The sequence below is a fragment of the Homalodisca vitripennis genome, chromosome 1 (assembly GCF_021130785.1).
Source record: "Homalodisca vitripennis isolate AUS2020 chromosome 1, UT_GWSS_2.1, whole genome shotgun sequence".
Lineage (NCBI taxonomy): Eukaryota > Metazoa > Arthropoda > Insecta > Hemiptera > Cicadellidae > Homalodisca > Homalodisca vitripennis.
Genome location: NC_060207.1, coordinates 77,781,616 through 77,804,494, shown reverse-complemented (window position 1 = coordinate 77,804,494; position 22,879 = coordinate 77,781,616). Strand labels below are relative to the sequence as shown.

The 22,879-nt window shown below is 32.7% G+C and overlaps 1 protein-coding gene across 3 annotated transcripts in view; it reads left to right on the top strand.

The window, feature by feature from the left end:
* Positions 1-482: 482 nt before the first annotated feature.
* LOC124365259 overlaps positions 483-22,879 on the top strand; it is a 44,661-nt gene continuing 22,264 nt past the window's right edge. For all 3 annotated transcript variants that reach the window (XM_046821231.1, XM_046821226.1, XM_046821235.1), the window contains exons 1-7: positions 483-638; positions 2,654-2,741; positions 9,667-9,846; positions 10,999-11,140; positions 12,266-12,371; positions 14,581-14,805; positions 16,779-21,714. In XM_046821231.1, the coding sequence (XP_046677187.1) occupies positions 2,696-2,741; positions 9,667-9,846; positions 10,999-11,140; positions 12,266-12,371; positions 14,581-14,805; positions 16,779-21,714 (5,635 nt within the window). In that variant the 5' untranslated portion in view covers positions 483-638; positions 2,654-2,695. The remainder of the gene's footprint in view (positions 639-2,653; positions 2,742-9,666; positions 9,847-10,998; positions 11,141-12,265; positions 12,372-14,580; positions 14,806-16,778; positions 21,715-22,879) is intronic.

The following is a 22,879-nucleotide window of genomic DNA, read 5'->3' as shown; positions in this document are numbered from 1 at the left end:
TAGACAGTGTAAGTTTTATTGCTCCAGAAAAATTAAAAAATTAAATAAATATGTCTTTACTTATCGAGGCGGAGTTAGGATTTAAATATCATTTCTTCTCTATAACTTCTAAGTTAAGAATTGGTGGTAAATGAGAAAAGTGAAACTTCAACGCATTTGTGTTTCCCCATTTAAACGGCAAAGGAACGAGAAAATAGCTTATCTCTCCTTAATAATTATTATTATCTTCAAACTTCATTTTTGTTACTTTTTTCATCAGAATAAAATTGTTCGCCTCATCTGGAAGTTGCAAACTTCTGTTTCGAGCAGCTAACAAGGTGTACGTTATTCAATTGAGAAAGAAACCGAAGTAATCTTTGAGAGCACTCCCAGCGCCAGGCTCCACAAAAACTGATACACAAACAACTTCACCCTCGATGTGCCGTAGCAAACAATAAACACGTGTTACTGCTAAACAGTGCAACTGTCACAGAGCCATCTGCTTGGTGGAATTGTGGTTGAGGTTAATTTGGAGCTTAAATTGTTTGTAAATTCTAAGTATTTTTACACGATATGTACGAGTGATATATTAAATGAAGAGATTCAATTAAAGAGTTACTCAAGTATTGGCGTGGCTTATATCAGATGCTTAATTAAAGGTTTGTGGTTATTGTTTTACTTCTAGAAGTACCGTACCTATGTTTACTCATACATTTGCACTCTCGGCTGAAGAGTACCGTTGGTGCTACACCACTCTCGGCTGAAGAGTACCGTTAATGCTACACCACCCTCGACTGGAAAGTTACCGTTGAGGCGACACAACTCTCGGCTGAAGAGTACCGTTGATGCTACACCACCCTCGGCTGAAACATAACCGTTGATGCTATACCACTCTCGGCTGAAATGTACCGTTGGTGCTACACCACTCTCAGCTGAAGAGTACCGTTGGTGCTACGCCACTCTCGGCTGAAGGGTACCGTTGGTGCTACACCACTCTCGACTGAAAAGTACCGTTGGTGCGACACCACTCTCGGCTGAAGAGTACCGTTGGTGCTACACCACTCTCAGCTGAAGAGTACCGTTGGTGCTACGCCACTCTCGGCTGAAGGGTACCGTTGGTGCTACACCACTCTCAGCTGAAGAGTACCGTTGGTGCTACGCCACTCTCGGCTGAAGGGTACCGTTGGTGCTACACCACCATCAGAGCAAGCTGGAACACCACAACTAATACAAATCTCCAATACAATTTTTTTTTAGTCTGTTTTATGTTGTTCTGCTCTCCTAATTACTTTTCAACAGGGATATTTTAAAATCACAGTTTCCCAAATGGGTTCGAAAGGTTATACCGAATGGACGGAACACATAGGGTTGGAGATCTCTGAGATCGTAGTAATAAATACTCGGTATTGCAAAGTTTACTTAGAGCAAATAAAAGCTACAAGCTTTTAGATGTTAAAATAAAATTATGATTGGACACGTTGCTGCCATAATAGGGTAATAATGACCTAAATTAATGTCTTAGGGTGGGGCTGGTGGTTCTAATGTTCTTTGGAATTTTGCCTACGAACTTAAAACTTTGAAATGACTTCCCTTCACGTTGATGTCGACTCACACACAGTGGCGTCATCTTCTTGGCCGAAATTCCAAGTGTAGTCACAAAAAGGAAGATTAGTTAAGTAATCCTCAAAGAAAAATCATTCTAGGACTCAAGAACTTGATGATGAATTATACATCAGAAATAACTAATATTGTATCTGTTAACAGCATGTAGGAATACATTTTAGTGAACTAATTTGAAATTAGTTGTTCAAATGCTCCCCTCTGACTGTCTGGCAGTGTGCTAACTTGTCATAAGAGCTGGTTACTGCATTTTTAATGCATTTTCGTGGAATAGCTTGAGTTTTCTGTGCTATCCTATATTTGAGTTCGATCAGATCTGTAGGCTGATTTAATAAACTATGTCTTGGCACTGACTTCCAAAGATGTTTTTTCCAACAAGACAAAGCACCACCACACTATGGTGTTCAAGTGAGACGATATTTGGATACAATATTCACACACTGGTGGATTGAAAGACGTGGATTGATTGAGTAACTGTTCAACTGACCTAACTCTGCTTGACTACTTTTTATGAAGCTACCTTAAAGACAAATTAATGTATTAATGCTACAGCTGATAAATATTTAGGAATTACCATATAATCTTAATGATATCGGTTAATTATAATAAGTTGTGAAAAGAAACTTATTATTTTTTTAACGATACCAGTGTTTAAAGCTGATTTATATAGACTTTATTTTTATTTACTTATATACTACCCGGATGCAAAAATGGGTAGGTAATATATAAATAAATTTTTTTTAACATTCATGTGTAATAAGAAATTTAGTTATACTTTTACTTCTATAATATTAATACATTTACATCAAACTTCAAATAGCAAACTATTATCATAGGCTACTCTAAACTTTAGCCATTTAACTGCTTGATCTAGCTAGTGTTAACAATAATATTTTCTCCATAACATACACAACATACACATTTTGTTAAAATGACATTTTATATGGATTTACCACAAATATATTATTCTGGATTCAATCATTTTCCCGAACTAACCATATGATTAAACACAATCATATCATCATTCATATTATCATTGTTTTGTTATTTGTAGGTTTATAAATCAAATTATTCACGTTATTAATAACTCCAAGAGATGTATTACACAACATCAAGAATACAGCAACCATCTTATTCCACCCGTAAGTACCTTTAAAAGTAAACTATTCTTACTGTAAGTATTACCGTTTTATAAAAATTACAGTTTCAGCATATTGAATATTCCGATGTATAGTAGATAATTTACAACAAATTCAAATAACATTGATTAGTTTTGCTGAATTGTACTTAAGTTACTGTGTTAAGATCTACAATACATTAAATTTTATGTATTATATTATAAAATAAAATATATTCAGATTGAAAAATAATTTTATAGTACATTATTTTATTTTTGTTTTTTGGTTCATAATAAATAAATATACAAGGGATTTAATAGATTCGGAAAACATCTAATAATTGTTCATAGTTCAGCCTATAAAAGTCAATTTAGAACATAAAAGCTAATTATTTTAAATTATTGGCGATCCTTTACTTCCTGAGGCAGACAGTTGAAAAAGTTTCTACTCTCAATGATATGGTAGAAGGAAGTCTAAGACCCCAAGAGAAATTACTGATAGGTTCTTTAACTTATCAGAGAATGAATTAAAATACTTCTTTATTGAGATAAAAATTTTGACCTTGTGGTTCGTTCTTACTTTTAACATCACAATTCAAAAATTTAACTAAAATTTAAAAAATGTATATATAGTATTTATATATAAATTTTGACCGTATAGGTGGTTTACTCTTACTTTTGACCTCACAATTAAAAACGTAACTAAAATTTTTAAAATGTATATATAGCCATAATTAAAACTAAAATTTCCTTATAAAGAATAATAGCTTCTAAATGAACAACTAAATTTAACTATAGTCATAATATCAAATATAATAAGGAAATATTGATATGTTTTCTAGTTTTACTTATATCTTTCCATACATAAATATAGAAGGAAGCACACAAATACACTCACACATGCACACACATCATTCGCATTCCAGAACACAATTGTTGGCACCCAACACCCCCACCATGCTCATCCTTTACCTTCTCAGTTGGACGGTTGAACATATTCTTTACCCCTGGGGCTGAGGGAGAATAGTTTCTTGACTATACTATATTTTAGAGCAATCATGTTTTAAAGGATAATACACATTTTACATATGGTACTTACTTCTATTACATTTTAGATAGTTTTCGCTTTTATAAAGACTTAAAACTAACTCATCTTGGCCTTTCTATACGAGTACATTAAATTTTCTAATTTACAATTAATTAAATCCTATTGATACACTCTACTAAACAGGTAAAGAATTTCCAATAGTAAAGAAATGTTTTTCAAATTCCAAATCAGGTTTTGTAAAGGCTCCTGGGGTGAGAGGTAGAGCCTGTGAAAGCCCTAATCTGTGTGCAGAAGTTCACTTTTACGAGAATGACCAACAGAATGATGTTTCACTGTTTCAGTACTTTTCAGTGGCCCTTTACAATATGAGTAGTCAATCAAACCATTTGTAATGTTTAGTTTTGTATTTCCTACACTACGTTTATCAGACATATATAATAACTAATACCACCAATATTACCTAAATATTTTGCAATATCCACTCTTATATCATATAATTTTATATCATTTAAAGAATGTACTCATAATCCTATTGCTGTGTTCTCTGACAGGTGATAGTACTATAGCACCTAATCTTATAGTACATAAGTTTCAGACCACCTCTTAAACTGACAACCGACATTATAATTTCGACCTGAATCGACTATGTAGTTTCCTTGGCAGTATAATGTTTGACAGTAGTAAGTGTTACTTTTCCTTAAGTTGGAAACGTAATGTTGTGATTCGGTTACCAAAGTGTTCAAATCCAACCACGAATGACCATTTTTCCAATATCGGCTTTGCCAGCTTGTTCCAAAATCTTGGATAACATTGTAGAGGAGCGATTTACATCATTCTTGAACAAAATAATACTAACTTGTTGATGCAAAAGCAATGCTTGAAGCCACGGCCTCCAATAACATAATTCCAAAAAAGGGTTTTCTACTTAATTTTTCTCTTGCCTGCAAACAATGAGCAAGTTGGAAAAGTGAATCTTGATGGTATTTTTCACTCAGTAGAATAGAATAGAATAGAATAACTTTATTGATCTCAAGGACATAAACATGCATCAGATCTTGTCAGTCATAAAACAACTATAATAAAGATAAACATCTTAAAACAATAGTGCATTTCATTGCATGCAAAGCAAGTAAAAAAATACAAGCAAATAATATATAAAATAACAACAATGTTTATGTAAAACAAGTCAAACTGTACAAGCATTAAAACATCTAAAAAAGAGGATATTTACACAAAGTCTACATCTGCAACATTTGATTCATAAAACTCGCACAGCCTATAGAACGGATTTGCAATCAACCAGGCATGCATTATTTTCTTAAATCTTATAAAACTAAATGCTGAGCACTCTGAGACAAACAGTTAAAAAGCTTTATACGTACAACCTCATGAGCATTTAGTACTTTAGAGAGCCTGGTGAAATGTCTAGCAATTTGGCTACTGTTTCTTGTGTTATGTTTATGTACATTACTTTTTAGTGTGGTGTGGGGATGGTTTTTCTTTACATGCTGCAAGCAGAGAAAAATAAACATATTAACGATAGTCAGAATACCCTCTTGGATAAATAGTGGTCTGCAGTGAGATCTGAAATCAGCTTTTGCAATAATTCTGATAGCTTTCTTTTGTACTAACAAAATACTGTTTACTCTACAAGTATTCCCCCACAAAAGCAAACCATATGAGAAGATACTTTGAAATAAAGCGTGATATACCATTTTTAAATGGTCTTTAGAAACCAACGGTCTTAAATGTCTTAACAAAAATACAACTCTACTTAATTTTTTTTAAACATGCTCTACATGCACATGCCAGGATAACTTGGGATCCAAAAAAAATCCCAAGCAGCTTCACACTTTGAGTAAAATCACATTTCCTATCATTTGCCTTTAGAGTAAATAAAATACGCTGGGTCTTGTCATGATTTAGATCAAACATATTTGCTCTATACCAAGCATCAGCCTGCTCAATTAAATTAGGAACATTTACATCAGTTCTAGAAGTCAAAAGAGTGACATCATCTGCAAACATTATGGTTTTACAGTTAATGTTTTTGTCAAGATCATTTATCATAACAAGAAACAAAAGTGGACCCAATACCGACCCCTGTGGTACACCAAAGGGTACCTCAGCATAATCTGAGAAACTGCCTTTTGAATAAACTTTTTGAAGCCGATTGCTGAGGTAAGAGTTAAACAGTGAATTTTCACAGCCAATTATACCATAGTGTTCTAGCTTTTTCAGCAGAATATCCCGGTCAACGCAGTCAAAGGCCTTAGAAAGGTCGCAAAGTACCGCACTGGTGTTATATCCTCTCTCAAAACTGTAGAGCACATAGGACACCAAATCCCCGACCACGTCCACCGTGGACAGTCCAGATCTAAAACCATATTGACTATTGGTAAACAACTTATTGTGCTCAAAAAAAGTGCTTAACTGCAATTTCATTACTGATTCGTAGACTAGCAAAAATAGGTACCAGAGAGATCGGTCTATAGTTACTGACCTCATCCTTATCACCTTTTTTAAATATTGGCACTACTTTAGAAACTTTAAGCTTGGATGGGAAAATACCTTCGAGTAGACTGGCATTTATACATAAGGCTAAAGGAAAAGAAATTACATCAATTACATTCTTAAGTACTACAGAAGATATACCATATATATCACAGCTTCTCTTTGGTTTCATTTTGGCTACTATATTACATATGTCCATAGAAGAGACAGTACTCCATTTGAAGGAAATCTGAGGGGTTGCGACTTGCACGAGATCGGCTTCTGCAGTATCCACTTGAGGGATACTCTGCCTCACATTATTTACGGCCTCCAAAAAGAAGTTGGCAAAAACATCGGCAGCTGGAATATCGTGATAGACACTGTTTGAGCCCAGCTCGCTCTTCACAACCTGCCAAGCTGCTCTACATGTGTTGTCTGAGTTGAGAATAAAGTTAGCATAACTACTTTTCTTAGCTTCAATTATTTCAGCTCTATAAAGCTTTTTGGCTTTTATGTAGACCTTTCTATCAGAGAGCAGACCAGTAGTACAAGATCGTCTAAAGGAGCTCATAACCTCATCTTTCAATGCGGCCAATTCTGCTGTATACCATCGTTGACATTTAGTTTTAGGGATGTTAATGGTACTTTTCTTATGTTTTACAGGCAAAAAGATATTTAACCAGTAAATGAACATGTCATTAAATTTATTAAACATATCTTCACAGCTAAGGCCACCCAACAAAAAAGCCCAGTCGAAGCCGTTCAAGCACTGTTTAAAATCCATGACCTTCAAAGATGGTAGAGGTCGAAAGCTAATTTCATCAAGACCCTCATTAGCCTTAATGTCTGGTTTGATTTTACACAAAATAGACAGTTCAATACTCAAAAAATAATGGTCCGATATTTGGCAATCATGAACTTTCACCATGTAATCAGAGTTTACAATGTTAGTGACAATATAGTCAATACAGGATAGGCCTCTTGTTGGTTTGAAATTTGTGCAATAGAGCCCAGCTGTTCTTAACAAATTGTGGAGTCTAAGAGTATTCTGTTCATTTCCACAAGCTTCAATGTTAAAATCTCCACACAGAACAATACTACACTTAAATTTTTGCAAATATTCCAAAAATAAATCAAGTTGGTCTAAGAATATTCCAACATTACTACCGCTGGGTATATACAACGATATTACAATAACCTTAGTAGTAAAAAGTCTAATGGCACATACCTCAAAATTCATTTCTATGCAAAAAGTGCTAACATCGAGTTCATAATACTCCAAAGCATCCTGCACGTAGATAGAAACACCACCATGCATTCTCTGCGGCCTACAATAGATTGAGGCCAGCTTGAAACCAGCTAGAGGGTACAAGTAACAATTGTCCTGGGATAGCCAGTGTTCATTAACACACAAAACATTTATATTTTCCAAACTGGTAACAACTTCTAAATCAGTCAATTTGTTTGTAATGCATTGTACATTACCATATAATATCTTCAGGCTGTTTAAGGAAACACCACTAGGTAGACCTACATGGTCCACTTCCCCAGATTCGGTTAAGTTAGTCAAAGGGCTAAGTCCTAACTGTTGCCTTTCAGTACATTCGAAGGGCCAGTAGATTCAATATGTTGGGGACCAAAATAGGTTCATAGTTAAGTTTTAGTTCCCATGGCATTCTTCAAAAAGTTTCAATAGGCTAAGAAAGAATTTTATCAAAGTTCATTAATGTGCATCTAAAGTCTGTCTAAATATGCAAGACATGATAAAATCTATATTCCCATTGATTGAAGTTAAAGCATTCTATTCTTTGTCTAAAACATGAAATAAAATATTCAAAAAGGTAATTGAAAATAGAATACCAAATTCTGTTTACTAACTCAAGAAATTTAAACATATAACAACATTTTGGAAGTATGTGTAGGTTTGTTCCACTAAAGTGCAGTATTTCTTTCAAACTGTGTCCATTGTGTCATTAAATGTGCCAACTTACCTGAAGAGGATACTAGTGCCACGTATTATGATTATTATAGAAAGTAAATTTTTATCTCAATCAAAATCTGTCATCTAACTGTAAATATTAAAAATTAGTTTACATAGGCTACTTTTAAATTTTATATGGTTTTCTGGACCTATTTTCAGAGTTGATTTGTTGTTTATTCATTACATAACAGATTCAATTACGGTTTCAACTATTTCAGTGAAATATTGGGAAGATGTTCAATAAAACACACACACACACACACACACACACACACACACACACACACACACACACACACACACACACACACACACACACACACACACACACACACACACACACACACACACACACACACAGTTATACCATACACATAAAAATTACATTTTATACTAAAAAAAATATGTCACAATGAACCTGAGTGTCGAATTTAAAAATAAAATATGTAATTTTCTGGAAAGAATTTTCATAGACATTTAATGTAAATCATTGAAATTTTTAATACAAGGTTGATTGGGCAACAATATTGTAAACCAGTATGAGATCTCGGAGCGATATGTGAGTGAAATAGTTTCAGGGTGAAATTTACATTCTTAACTGTTACCATAAGTAAGTAAGGTTATCTAAAAATAAGGTTCAGTAACAATTACTAGAAATTAATTCTAACTGTTATTGAGTTAAGTTTTGTAATGGTCAAAAAGAATTGTAGACATGTAAAGTAAGGAATGATGAACAATACATGAAAACGACCACTGACTACCTTATTGAATTTGAACTATAGGCGTATTTAGCTGTGAGCATCATTTGGTTTCTCAGCAATCTCGTAGCCAATCATTGCTGGAAAATGTTATTATAGTTTGTCCATGGATTTTGTAGACACATAGGACTATTGCAATAATTGTCCTCAGTATTTTAGGAACATTTCTGCATAACTTCATGTTCCCCAGAGCTCAAAACCACCCCTAGTTCCAAAGTAAGTTTGTTGGCCAGCTCAGTACTCCATTTTGTTCCTATATGGTGGCCGGTTGAATTTGTAAAACATTCACAACTCCATTATTTATAGATCTATACAAAAATTAAAAAAAAAATGTTTTCTAATACATATAACAATTGCTAAACTTGTAATAACTGCTAAAACAAACAATATAACAATAAAAAGTTCAAACTTGATCCAATAAATATCTCGGCTAAGTTCATAGGCTAGCTTGGTACTCCATTTTCTTTCAATAAGGTGGCCGTTCAAGCTAAAAACACTCTGGTATTTATAGGCCCAGTGAAAAATTGTTTTTATACAAATGTAGTAGGAATCCTGCATTTGTAAAAATAAGCCATATTAATATTTCAATTGTCAAAAAATCTACCTACTTCTTCCAACTGAGCCTGAAGGACTATTTTATATTCACTTTCTTAATGTAAATGATGGCCAGACAAGAAGCAAGTTGCAGCCATCCAGCGAGTGCAGCAGGCGTCAGACAGAGATGGAGAGAAGCTGTCTCCTATTAACTTATCCATCAGAGAAGCCACTCTTGTACAGCTACCCCCTCTCAACTGGGCCCACTACTACTCTACCCCCACCTCCATGTTGGTCCAGAACACAGGATTTACAGGTACTTATGTTCCACTTGTTAAGGCTCCTTTACTTTTTTAAATTTTCAATCTCAATGATGGTTTTCACTCCAAAAATAATGGTTTTTATCTAAAAAGAAAAAAGTGTTTTTAGAAAACTTAATAGAATTTAATACCTCAGAGATTTAAATACCATTAAAAGTAGTGATACATTTTCCTACATTTTTTATTCTAGATATTGTGTAAACCACATAACTATAATTGTCTCCAAAAAGTAAATCTTTTGCCATTATAACTGAATGATGCAACACTCGTATCTAACCTAGTAGTCTCTGGTAATATAAGTGTCTTGTGAAATGTATATGTCAATTAAAAAAAGAGAAAACGTGTATTCCTTATTATGTTGTCACTTGTTTATATTCCTTTACTTTAATTTTAAAATTGGTGGTTTCTCTTTTTAATCTCAGATCTTAGGCTTACACAGCCTGTGATATAACTATCATCTAAGTTTTCCAGTTCACTCTGTGTTGTAACATTGCTATCACAATTAAAATCTTAAGATTTAAAGCCTCACTGTTCAGTCAATAGATGCTAAAAACAATTGTACCAACTATTGTTCTATTAAATATGAATATTTGAAGGCGTTTATTAGACATTGTATTGTGAACAATAAGAAATAAATACAATATTAAATCTGGCCAATTGCATAGCTTTACAGTGGTAACCCTTTTTGTAGTTCTTTGTGTTACACTGTTGGAAAGGAAGAAAATCAGAGTGTCATAACACAAAAAGAATTCAGGGATATCAAATAACATAGATGTTTTCACATTCTTGTAAGAGATTCACATTTGTACTGTACAGAGTTTTCTCTATATTCTAACAGAGCTTTCAACTTTGAGTATCATTTACCCATAATTTCCTCTTTTTAAATGAGTTAATCTCAAATGTAACTGAGACATGAATATTTATAAAATAGTTCAATCTAACTTTTAACGTTTTAAATACCTAATAAAATAGTAAAGGTAAAACATATCTTCCAAACAAATTTTGAATTAATGAAAAAATAGGATAAATTCATTAATGTATAAATATTTCTCAATTTTCCCTTCTATACTCACAAATGTTATGAGATTAGCAGAGAAGCAGTTTAATCACTCTGTTCATTTTTACTCATAACAAATTTGTCCTTATAGTAATGATCCATGCAAAGTATGAACATGAGATGCCCTACATATCTTCAGGGCCGTTGACAGATAACTACGTCTTCTCACAGATACACTTCCACTGGGGTGAACACAACGAAACTGGCAGTGGCCATGCTGTCGATGGCATCAGGTGATGTGTCTTTTTCTTTAGTCTTGTTTTTATTACTACCCTTAGATTGTAAAGGGTTAATATTAACTTCCTGTTAGAAGTTTATATGGAATTTTCAAATATTTGCTTGTAAAAATAACAATAACATGCTTCTAATTATGTTTTACAATTCCTGTTCAATATTAAATTTTAAGTGTTACTAAAAAATGTTTAGTATAAATGGTTATACAATGTAACACAAAATTGTGAGAGATTATTTACATCATTCTCAACCAAGAATGTAGCCAGGAACACATTTTGGGGGGTCCAGACAACTGGTATTTTCCCATAATGGACAAAGAGTAAGGCCACATTATGTTCCTTAAAATGTTCTTGGCCCGTTTCTTTGTTGAGAACGATCTTTCAGAAGTGCATGTCAGTAATACTGATTTAAGAATAATTTAAAAAAAATAAAATTTGGGGGAAGTCCGGACTCCTTGAACCCCCTTGCTGGTTACATCCTTGTTCTCAATCAATGCCCACCAAATCTGATATAATGATTGCACTTATTCATCTCATGTCTTGGATAAGTTACTAAATCAGCTTAATTAGTTTTAAAGGCTTGCAGAGCAGTCTTTAAGGTGTATACACAATTTTATACACTCATTTGTATACATTTTAGTACAATACAGATAAAACGAAATAGTTTGTCCAATATGAAATCTTTGATGTCTGTGAAGGTTTCATATTTTCATTTTGCTAACTACACAGAGCTTCAGAAAGAAAATTACAAACTACCTCAGCAGTAGTAGTATTTACAATAACTGATATTTTTATAAATCGAGTACATCTAAACTTGGGGTTTGTTGTTTTGTATTTTATAATGCTTTGTATGAGTTTATAAGCCAATCTGACTTTGGACAATAGATATGCCCAAATGGTGCATTAATACATCACTAGAAGAAATATTTCACATTCCTTATACAGAAAAAAATTATAAGCCTTTTATTTTGAATTTTTCTTATTATTGTAAAAGCTTGCTGCTCATTTCATATAAAAATTCAAGATATTAACTGTTTAAAATATACAGAAAAACAAAATTTTAGGAATATACATTTTTTGTGAATTTATTTTATTACAAAAAAATGATATTTTTTAATTCTTTAGATATCCTTTGGAGATGCATGTCATTCATCTGAAAAAAGACTATACAACCTTGGGTGAAGCATTGGAAAGCAAAGATGGAATCGCAGTTATGGTTCATTTATTTGCTGTAAGTTGAAGAATTTATCTGTAACAGATTTTATTTGGACCATTCGTGTTATAGTGTGATTTCAACATTTGATGATATGAAGATTTATACAATTAAATTTAATTCAGTTATATTAACCATGTATGCATATAATTTGTATTTTTTATTAGCCAATACTGCCTATATTTGCACAGTGTTGTAACTATTATAATGTTGTAATTATGGATTTTAGTTGTATTTAAACTAATTTGAAGTTACATTAGGCATGTTCATTTATCATATATACAAAAGTAATTTTTCAGTGATGTTTTATAAGGTTATCAAACACTCAACAATAAGGAAAAATTATATACAACGTGGGATACAAATATTTCCAACAGATAAATAAATATATAATAAATTCTATAAGCTATTAGGAGTTTTATTGTGAAAAATATTGTGGTATAACTAGATATTACAGAGTAGTTCTCACCCTTTAAATTTTCAGTTAAGGTTCATGTCTTCAAAGGATTCATACAATGATATGTTTCATTGGGGTAGAAATCTTCATTGCTCACTCTCCATTACATCAATTTGTTATAGAGCTGCTTTACCGATTACTTTAATATAATGGCCATTTAAGTTCTCAGCAGCATCCTACTGCCTTGAGAGTGACCAATGAAGATTTCTACCCCAACGAAACAAATCTCTGTATGAATCCTTTGAAGATATTAATATCTTAATTAATACCTTAACTGAAAATTTAGAAGATGAGAATTATTCTTAATATTTTGTTAAAATATTAAGGGTTAGAATTTGTTTTGTCAATAAGAAAATAAGCATTTTAAGAATTAAAAATATAACATTTTTCTGACACAGAATTATATTATTTTTTGTCTAAAACAGTTACATGGGATGGTAAAAATGTTCCAGGATTGATTTACAACAAATTTATTTACAAAAGATACAATAAATTAGGTCATGTCTGCTTCAAAGTGTTCTTATTGTGAAGTTATGGATATATCTCATTTCCATTCTTATTGCTGGAAATGGAAATTGGACTCTGAAAACTTATCTGTTGTACTGTAATGCTGTTTAGCTCCTACAGGATTTTTCTTTAATTCATCAGCTGGGCAAAATCTCCATTCTTTCAATGGCCTCTTTGGTTTTGGAAACAGGAAATAAACACAGGACTAGTTTTGGTGAATAAGGGGACTGTAAAATGACAGTAGTGAAATTTTTATACAATTATGAATGAGGAAAACAAAATTGATAGAGTGCTTTGTCATGGTGCTCTCTCCCCACTTGGCTTCACTCAAATCTTCCTTCTTACAGTCTCATACAAATGTATCATGGTTTACAAGATAGCAGCAAAAACTATTAATTGCATCAACTACTAGAAATAGTTCATGAAATAGTTTAACCTTTCAGTCTAAGTAACCCATTAGAATGATCTTAACATTGGGTTTGTGACTTGTCAAGGACTTTACTTATTTGGATGTAGAGAATATTTTATCTTCTGTTGTGATGATTGAACATATATTTCCACATCATACCCTTATATTCATGTCTTGTTCCCAATAACATTAAAAAAATATTTGACCGCCATTATTTGTCATTAAAGAAGCTTCTGCCTAATCTGAAGTTGGATGTGTTTTTGATTCTCAGTCACCAGACTCAGAACAAATTTTGCTTCCACTCATCAGTTTTTCAATTAAAATTTTTTAACATCACTCAAATGTAGGATTGAACATAGACAAAGAAACAACATGCCTGTGGAGTTGTGTAGGCAGGACCGGGTCTGCTATTTCACTAATGGTTATTTGAATCCTTAATTTAAAATTTTCTTCTAACTCCTTGTGGGCTGTACCCCTGAGGAAGTAGCAGGTCCACTGGATATATGTTAAATCAAATTTTTTTGTCCAGTAAGTCTGTACCAAGTTTTGCTGCTCTATCTTAAATAGTTTCAAAAATATTTAATCATTTTGGGACTTTTTGAGCACCTTGTATTTTATTCAATCTTCTCATGCTAACATTCTTTACTCTGGCCATATTGATCAGCTGGTCAAAAAATTAAGTTGTCACAGCATATGGATTTACTACACCACTAATGGAAAGGTGAGGTATGTCTATTACTTGACTCATGGAGTCCAATTTTATAGGGTAAATTTAATTATTTTAACTTTACCTAATTAAACAATATTGTGAAACATCATAATTATTTTTGGTTGAATAATGAAATGAATTCCAGTTGAGGGAGGAGCGAAACATACAGCTCGACCAGCTGACAGCAGTCCTTCAGTTCATCCAGAGATGCAAATGTTGTGCTAGATTGTGTCCTACTCCCCTGTCTGAGATCGTACACCCATTCACCAACGACTACTTCCTTTACTGGGGGGCGGTCGGTTCACCCAAGGGGCAATACCGCATCCTCTGGTTCATCAGCCGAAATGTCCTTCCCATATCCGCTCAACAGGTCAGATTGCAATTTTAAGGTTTAAGCTGAAGTTAACCATGGCAGTATAGAGATTTTCAGACCACACCCAGGCTACCCCCTCATTATTCAAAAAAAGTATAAAGATCTTACAGTTTTATGATTTATTATACTGTAAGAACAACAACAAAGTTAACTCAACATGCAAGTAATTAATATTATTTACTTAAAATACAAGCATAATTAAATGTTGTGACTCACATTTTAGTCTTCATAAGTTCAATTTTTAATTTAAAATCAGGCAATGTCTCTCATTACAACCTTGGGTAGTGGTAGTAGACAGTATAGTCTGTGACAGTCGCCAAAAGCTTAAAGCTATATATTAAGTCATTAAACGTAATCCAAGAATATGCTAAGTAATTGGGTCTCGTCCAGAGTTCCTTTGAGGTTCTTCCCCAAGGCAAATACACCCCAATCCCATATAACTATAGGCTTGTGTAAAACATGGACTCTTAATAGATTTAAGATTTAGTATCAAAGAAGGAAATTCATGATTGAGTCAGGTTTAGGTATTAAGGAAAAAGAATTACAGAGGATGTTAGAAAATTGAAATTTTGAAATACAAGTACGAAGAGTCCAGACCTATGAGTAATGTGTATTGTAGACTCCCCTTATTGCTCTTGGGTACTATAAAGAAATGACTACCATAAGTAATATTACTTTTCTTAAAGGTCTTTATAAAAATCTGAAACAGCCACTAGTGACCCATTAGGTATATTTGTGATGGGGGAGAGTCATAAATACCAGTGCAATACTAGAGTGATATGTTATTTCAACCGCATATAGATAGTGTTCAGACTGAATGTTTAGCTCAAAGATTCAAAAATTGTATTCTGTAATAAAATAGATAGCACTCAGTAGACTAAACAAATCAAAAATAAATTACGACAGTTATGAGAAAACTTAAATTTCAATTAAAATATCAAGACCAAGAGTAAATTTCAAGCCCGTATAGTAGCAAAATTTGTTTCAAAATTGTTGCATTTTGAACAAAACTAGTTGTAAGACGCCACCAAAGATTGAGTTGAGTGTTTCAAGGATTGGAAGAAGCACTGGCATAAGTGCTTTCCCATATCTAATGGGAATTATTTTGAAGATAACAACATTAATATGTAGACAAATAAATATATATTTTTTTAATTAAAATTTCTGGACTTTTTAACATACCCTGTATTAGATAAATATCATAGGTTTTGGCTATACTCTACTCTATCTTTTAAAGGAAAATATAACACATGTTGTGTTTACGTGAAATATTGACAAGTTTTGTAACAATCTAAATTATTTTCAAAATCAAAATTTACATTCATATTTGGTGGGGTGAGTATGGAAGGCTAATCCTTTATGAAATGTAAAAATAGAACTACATGGAATAACTATCATTCAAGTTTTCTGTCTCACACTGTGTTGTTAACTCAATTAAAAACTTCAAATATTTAATACTCATTGAACCATCTTCAGTCAATGTAAATCCAAAAATCTTAAGATGTACTCTGCAATGAAGATGAAATATTTTAAAATGTTGATTGTCTTCAAAATATTTTAACATGGTGTTTTATATATATATATATATATATATATATATATATATATATATATATATATTGCTTTTATTTGCTATTAAAATTTACTATGTGCCAATAAAAGAATCCTTCATTTCGTAAATGGTAAAATTATAAACTACATAAAAAATTCTGTAACGTTATTTTTAAAGATAGAAATTTAGTGATCAAAGAACAAGATGAATAGAGTATATTTTATCCATGATTACATCTTCCAACCTAGAAATAAATAAGCTATGTGACAACCTATGGTGCTGGTTTAATATTAAATGTTAAATACTAGCTTCAATTATCCAAAAAGTGTGATGAACTGTACTCTAAATGACCTATTTCTGCTGTCCTAAGTTGAAAAACTTACTCCGCTTGTCATAGAATTGTCTGACATAATTGCAGTTGAAGGAGTTTCGGCAGCTGCACGATCCGGAGGGTGAATTACTACTCACAAACTCCAGCAAACCTCAGCCTTTGTCTGGCAGATCTCTATTCCTAGTGTCACCATCAGAGAGGACAAACGTCACAATGTATGGTGTCTCCCGTCAGGCTGTGCAGAGCGAGATTTATCTAGAGTCAGATGAGTCCATCGACATCAGGAATGCGGAGTATAAGTCTCTCGCTGCATTGGAGGACAACGAGTATGAGAATTGTAAAGTGTGTCCAATTCCTAAACGAACGAAACACGCTGCCAACATCAATGTGGGACGTCCTTTTAAAGTCAATGAGGGTGATACATCAGTAGAGGAGTCCTGTATTGATTTAGGGAACAGTGCAGATGACTCAAGAGTAACTGTCAAAACAGAAATGAAGTATAAAGATAACTCTAAAAGGCAGAAAGTTATCACTAACGTAAACGTTACCACTTGTAAACACAATTGTAAAGCTAGGTATTCTCCATCAGAAGCGGTTTACTCAATTGTATCCACCAGAGGATCTGAACTCCACTTGAAACGTAAGTCCAACTTGGTGAGGCAGGCCGATCGTTCTGTTGAACAGGCATGTATGTTATTGAGTGGCCGCTCATCAGTTCATCCTACTTACAGTGCCCCATCCCTGACAAGTACAGGAGGTTATCTGACCGTAAAACAGGAACATACTAACCTTTCTGGACCACCCATAACCAACTTCAGCTCGGAATTGGCTGTAACCAACAGAGATTCTGATTTTGTTGTTAAGAAAGAAGGAAAACAAAAACCATATAGAGATCAGATAAATACAATATATAATCCTAATATGGATGAATACGAATATGAAACTATCCATGAGGAAATATCAAAAAGTGCAAAGAAAGGTAAAAAAGTTACTATTAAACGATTTGAAGGACCTGATGGTAGGTACAATACAAACAAAAAAAACGGCCAATATGATCCAATTCGAGACAACTTATGGACAGAAAATCAAAAAGCCTCTATAACTCCTAAGCAAGATACCTCAGCACATCACAGCCAATCAAACACAAAGTTGAAAGGTTGTGACAGATATTATATGAATGAAGAGGAAAAAGAAATTTCACGAGAAGATACTCAGAGAAAACACTTTTTGGTCCATCAAATTCAAAAAACAACCCCATACTATAAAGTAGTAGGACAGATTCCGACTTTGAAAGAGTATCAACCAGATGTAGTCCAAAATTATCCAAATTACAATAATGACAACAATAAGAATAAATATACTGGGCAAGCACTTTTAAAAACAGATGAAAATGATTTAAAAACCACTAAGCAACAAAGAGTAAATGATCATATCAAACCAGCCTACCAAGGATTTTATCAGAATGAATACTATACAGAAAAAGATCATGTGGAAAAAACAAAAAAGGAATTATATTCCAAAGAAAATATTCCTTTTTATCCTGTGCCTACATCTCATGATACTGGAAACTATGTACTAAATCCTCGAAAGGAAAATAAGAGACCACAGCAAAGAGAAGATGAAGATGACCCTCATTGCAGGGTAAGTTTGGTGGTGCGAACAATAGTGTCTGATCACAGGAAGCCAGGGTACAAGAAAAAGGGAAGTAAAATACCAAAATATATTGTTACTAAAATATCACCTGCAGAAAAGAAAAACTACATTGAACCCACAAAAACTTCTTTAGATATTAAACAATGTTATGGAGAAAAACAAACACCAGAAGTTATGGAAAATGTATATTATGCTAAACCAATAAATGAAGAAAATAAAAAGGATTCAAACAGTAATTCTGAAGATATACATAGTCTGCAGAGTTTTATGGATGACTATTATGAAAATTACATGGAAAAAGAGCATAAAGAGAGCAAAAAAACTCAAGTAGTCATCAAGAAGCATCAAAATGTAAAGAGTAATAATACACAACAGCTACATCCAAATCTGAAAAGAAATGGATCAAAACAGCTTCCTCCAAGTCAAGATGTGCAGTTACAAAAACCTTTATCAAACGAAGCAGAAACACAAAATAAGCTTGTTAATCCAGATACAACAGGAAATTTTGAAAATGTTACAAAAAAGAAATCTGGTGCAATTTACCATAAAGAAATTAAAGATTCAAATTTGACTCAAAAAATAAATGTTTATCATGGGAAAAAAGAACCAGATGAAGATTTACACATAATAGAGAATACAATAACAGGGACAGTGGGCAAGAGTCAATCAACTGAAGTTTTATTTCAAAGTAAACAGATTGAAGCTATTAGTCCTCACAAAAATGATACTGAAAAACAAATTAATTATAACTTAGTTAAAAGTAAACATCCTGAACCACAGATTTATGTAAAAGAACCACCTAATAAAACACAACCATCAACTGTAATTTGTCAGAATATAAGCTTAGATCAACAAATTAAAGGACAAGCTCAAATTCGACATAAAGTGGAATACCATGATAATAAAATAATGAAAACAATTGATGTGTCAGAAACAAACAACAATCAAAAGGCACAAGATAATGCATTACAAAATAACAAACTTCATGGTGTAGAAGAAACATATGAAGAATCAAGCAATGAACAGTCATCAACTTATTATAAATCAAAAAAACAAACTTTTCAACAATTTCAACCAGTTATTCAAAGATACAGCGTAGATAATTCAAATAATCCTAACATTAACAATGTCAACAAAACTGACACTGAGCAAAATATACAGGGCACTCTAAAACATAATTTATTAGAACTGAACAAAACTTTAGTTGGAGCTCAAACAAATTCAACAGAAAGGACATCACAAGTTATGGACAGTTCTGGATTTAGTAAAGTCACAGGAATACAAAAATTAACAGATACTGAAGTTCCTCCCAAAAGTAAACTTGATTACCAATGTGATAAAGAACTAGTAAGCCATGAGTATGATCAATCGAATTATAATAGGTATGCATATGGAAAACAAAGCTCAAGAAACAACCATATTGAACATTCGAAATATAAGAAAAACTTTAAAGGCCAAAATCAAGAGATTCCAGAAAAGAGTTCTGAGGAACATTCAGATGCAAACAATTCTTTTCCAAAGTCTTCTATGCCAAAACAAATCACTAGGGGAGTAATTGAAAATAAAACATCACCGAGTACTCAGGTTACTGGACAAAAAACTGATGCTGTAGCTTATAACCCTAAAAAAGTTCTGGAAAATAATCAGAACAAATGTAACAACAGTGAATTTGAATATGAGGAGACATTAGAAGAACAAAATGAAGTTCATACAACTAAAAAAGTACAAGGAAAAACCATCACAACTGTTCGTGGGAGGGATGAAATGTACAAACTTACCAGTAAAACCACTAGTGATAAAAAGTTACCATTACAGGAACCAATGATATTGGATAAGGTTGAAATACCTGGACCTCGCTACGTAACTAGAATTCCTAAACCACCTTTAGTTGAATATGAAGCTTATCCTGTTGATCCCCAACAACCATATGAAATTATGACTGAAACTTTAGAAGAAATATCATCAATAGTTACAACTAATAAAACATTTATGATGTTTAAAAAAATAAATGGGAAAGCAGTATTAAATCAACCTTCTGCGATAGAGTCGAAGCAAGCTGATACTAGATCTACGAAAGATCAAGGGGAAGTATCTAAACCAAGCAATATATCAAATAACAGGAGCACTGATGAAAAAGGTCCTGAGGGTGTACAAGATGTTAACTACACAAGTAAAGAACATTTAAGTGAAGAAGATAATAGAAAATTGATTCAGAGACAACAAATACAATCTTCAGACACCGGAACTGTTATATCAAAAAAACCAGAGGAAAAGCCAATCAATAATGGGACAGAAATTCAAAAGCAAGAAAAAGATAGACAAATGTCAAATAATTTAAATCAGGCTCCTCCTGACATTTTTGAGAAATATGAATATTCAGAAATAAGTTCAATATCCAAACAACATTATACAAGTAAAGAAGAAAAGCAAGTGTACAAAAATTTAGGATTTAAAGGAAAGAAAATTGTATCTATGCCTGAGAAAGAGAAACATTCACAACCATTAACACCTACTGATAATAATTTTCCAGGAGTACAAGATTCTAATAGCTATGACATTAATTCAGAAAAATCGTCAGAAAGAAAAATAAAAATAATTGTTGGTTCATATATGCAACAAAATTCTTCCCTCATGCTCCATGCTTTGACTCCTGGGCACTATGGAATAACAGCCATTAATCAAGAAGAATATAAGGTAGCTCAAGATAGGAAAAACAATAATAATACTAATAAATTTATTAGTGAAGAATACTATGAAAGTGTTAAAGAAGATGAAAAGACAAAATCAAATAAAAAACACTATGTAGCATTTAGTGGATTAAGACATCCTTCCCAGCCAGGTTCATCTAATGAATACAAAATTCCATCATTTGAAAAACCCAAGGACCCTATAAAACAAGAACTTAAATGTCCAGAGATTGAAAATGAACCTACAAAAGATGTATCAATGAATGTGGTTGAACCAGGTCCGTCTGAAGGTGGAGGCATGTTTCAAATTGTGTCATTAAGTGAAGAGTATGACTCTATCAAAAACAAATCACAAATGCTTCATCAACAGTTTGTTCAAAGGGTATCTCCTCAGCAAGAAGATCAAAATTCACCTTTGGTTCAACCCAACAGTATGCCCATTGATAAAAATGATGGGGACATCGTTATTTACATCCGACAGCCTCGAACTAAACAAGAACACCTCTCACCGAAAATAACTGTTGATATTAGTGACAACCATCAGATGACAGCTGAAGAGTTAAATGCTCAGAAGGTACAGGTGCATGAAATAAAAAATAGAAATAAAAAACAGAAAGTATTAATACAATCTATTAATCCAAGAAAATCTAAAAGTGCTGATGTTTACCGTGCCCCACTTACTGGTGAGTACTAAAAAATACATTGTAAATACATTTTGTTGGCATTTAATGCTGTATTAGTCTCTAGAATGTTTGAATATTCCACTTGTCAAGTGTGTATAAAAATCAGCTGAAAATTTACAATATAATATTTCTACAAGCCAGTGTGAAACTTAGATTATAGTTTGACTAGCAGTTACCCGCGGCTTCACACACAATTTTCTGTTGAAAAACTGGACAATATATCTATGACATAATAAACAGTCTAGAGATAATCGATAGTCACTTAAAGCTATTCCAATCTCCTGATCCAATTTAGATTTAAGTTTAAAGAACAGAGGTTAGGGATCCTGAAGTCATAAAGTGAAACAGTTTTTATAAGATTAGTATTTCCCTCCCACATTCCATGATAATTTATTGAAGTTCTTCGATGGCTTCAGTAACAATAAGAGTTAGCCTTTTTATCCCAATGATGAAAGTGTATCGTACAACTAAAAAGTTGCTGCGGTCTATATGGGTCTGTTCTGGTCATTTAAATTCACCCCCGGTGTTTTGGCATAATAAGTCGCCCGCCATTATCTTTTTATTTTTGTTAGCAATGTAAACAGATGTTTCAGAAAGTTTGTCGAATTATAGCTGTCAACAGCTGTTTAGTGCCAGTTTAATTTGAATTATTCAAGATTCAAGATTCAAGGTTTTTATTGTCGTTAGGCAATCCATAGAAATGCAATTGACAAAGTCATAGCTAATTATCTACAATGATCATAGCATATAAACCTTAAAAAATACATATTAGGCACATATTTATCATGTAGGTCAATTAAATAAATATGACAGTCAATAAATAAACTAAACTAAGTACATAAATTATTTACTAAAGTTAATGTAGAGTTTAAAAGTTGAATCTACACACAGTTAAAAATACCATAAATAAATGAATAAATAATTTAAAATCTTAGGCTACTAATATCACAGTTCAAAAAATCATTCACTGAATAAAAAACATTTTGTTTAAACCACCTTTCTGTTATTTTTTTAAAACTTTGCAGGGGTACAGTCCATGCCTTTTCAGGTAATTTGTTAAAACATTTAAGTTCCATTTTAATGTGACTTCTATTGGTTTTCTCTAATTTTATTTGAGGCAATTCTAAAAAATAATTTGATCTAGTTGGATATCTATGTACTTCCT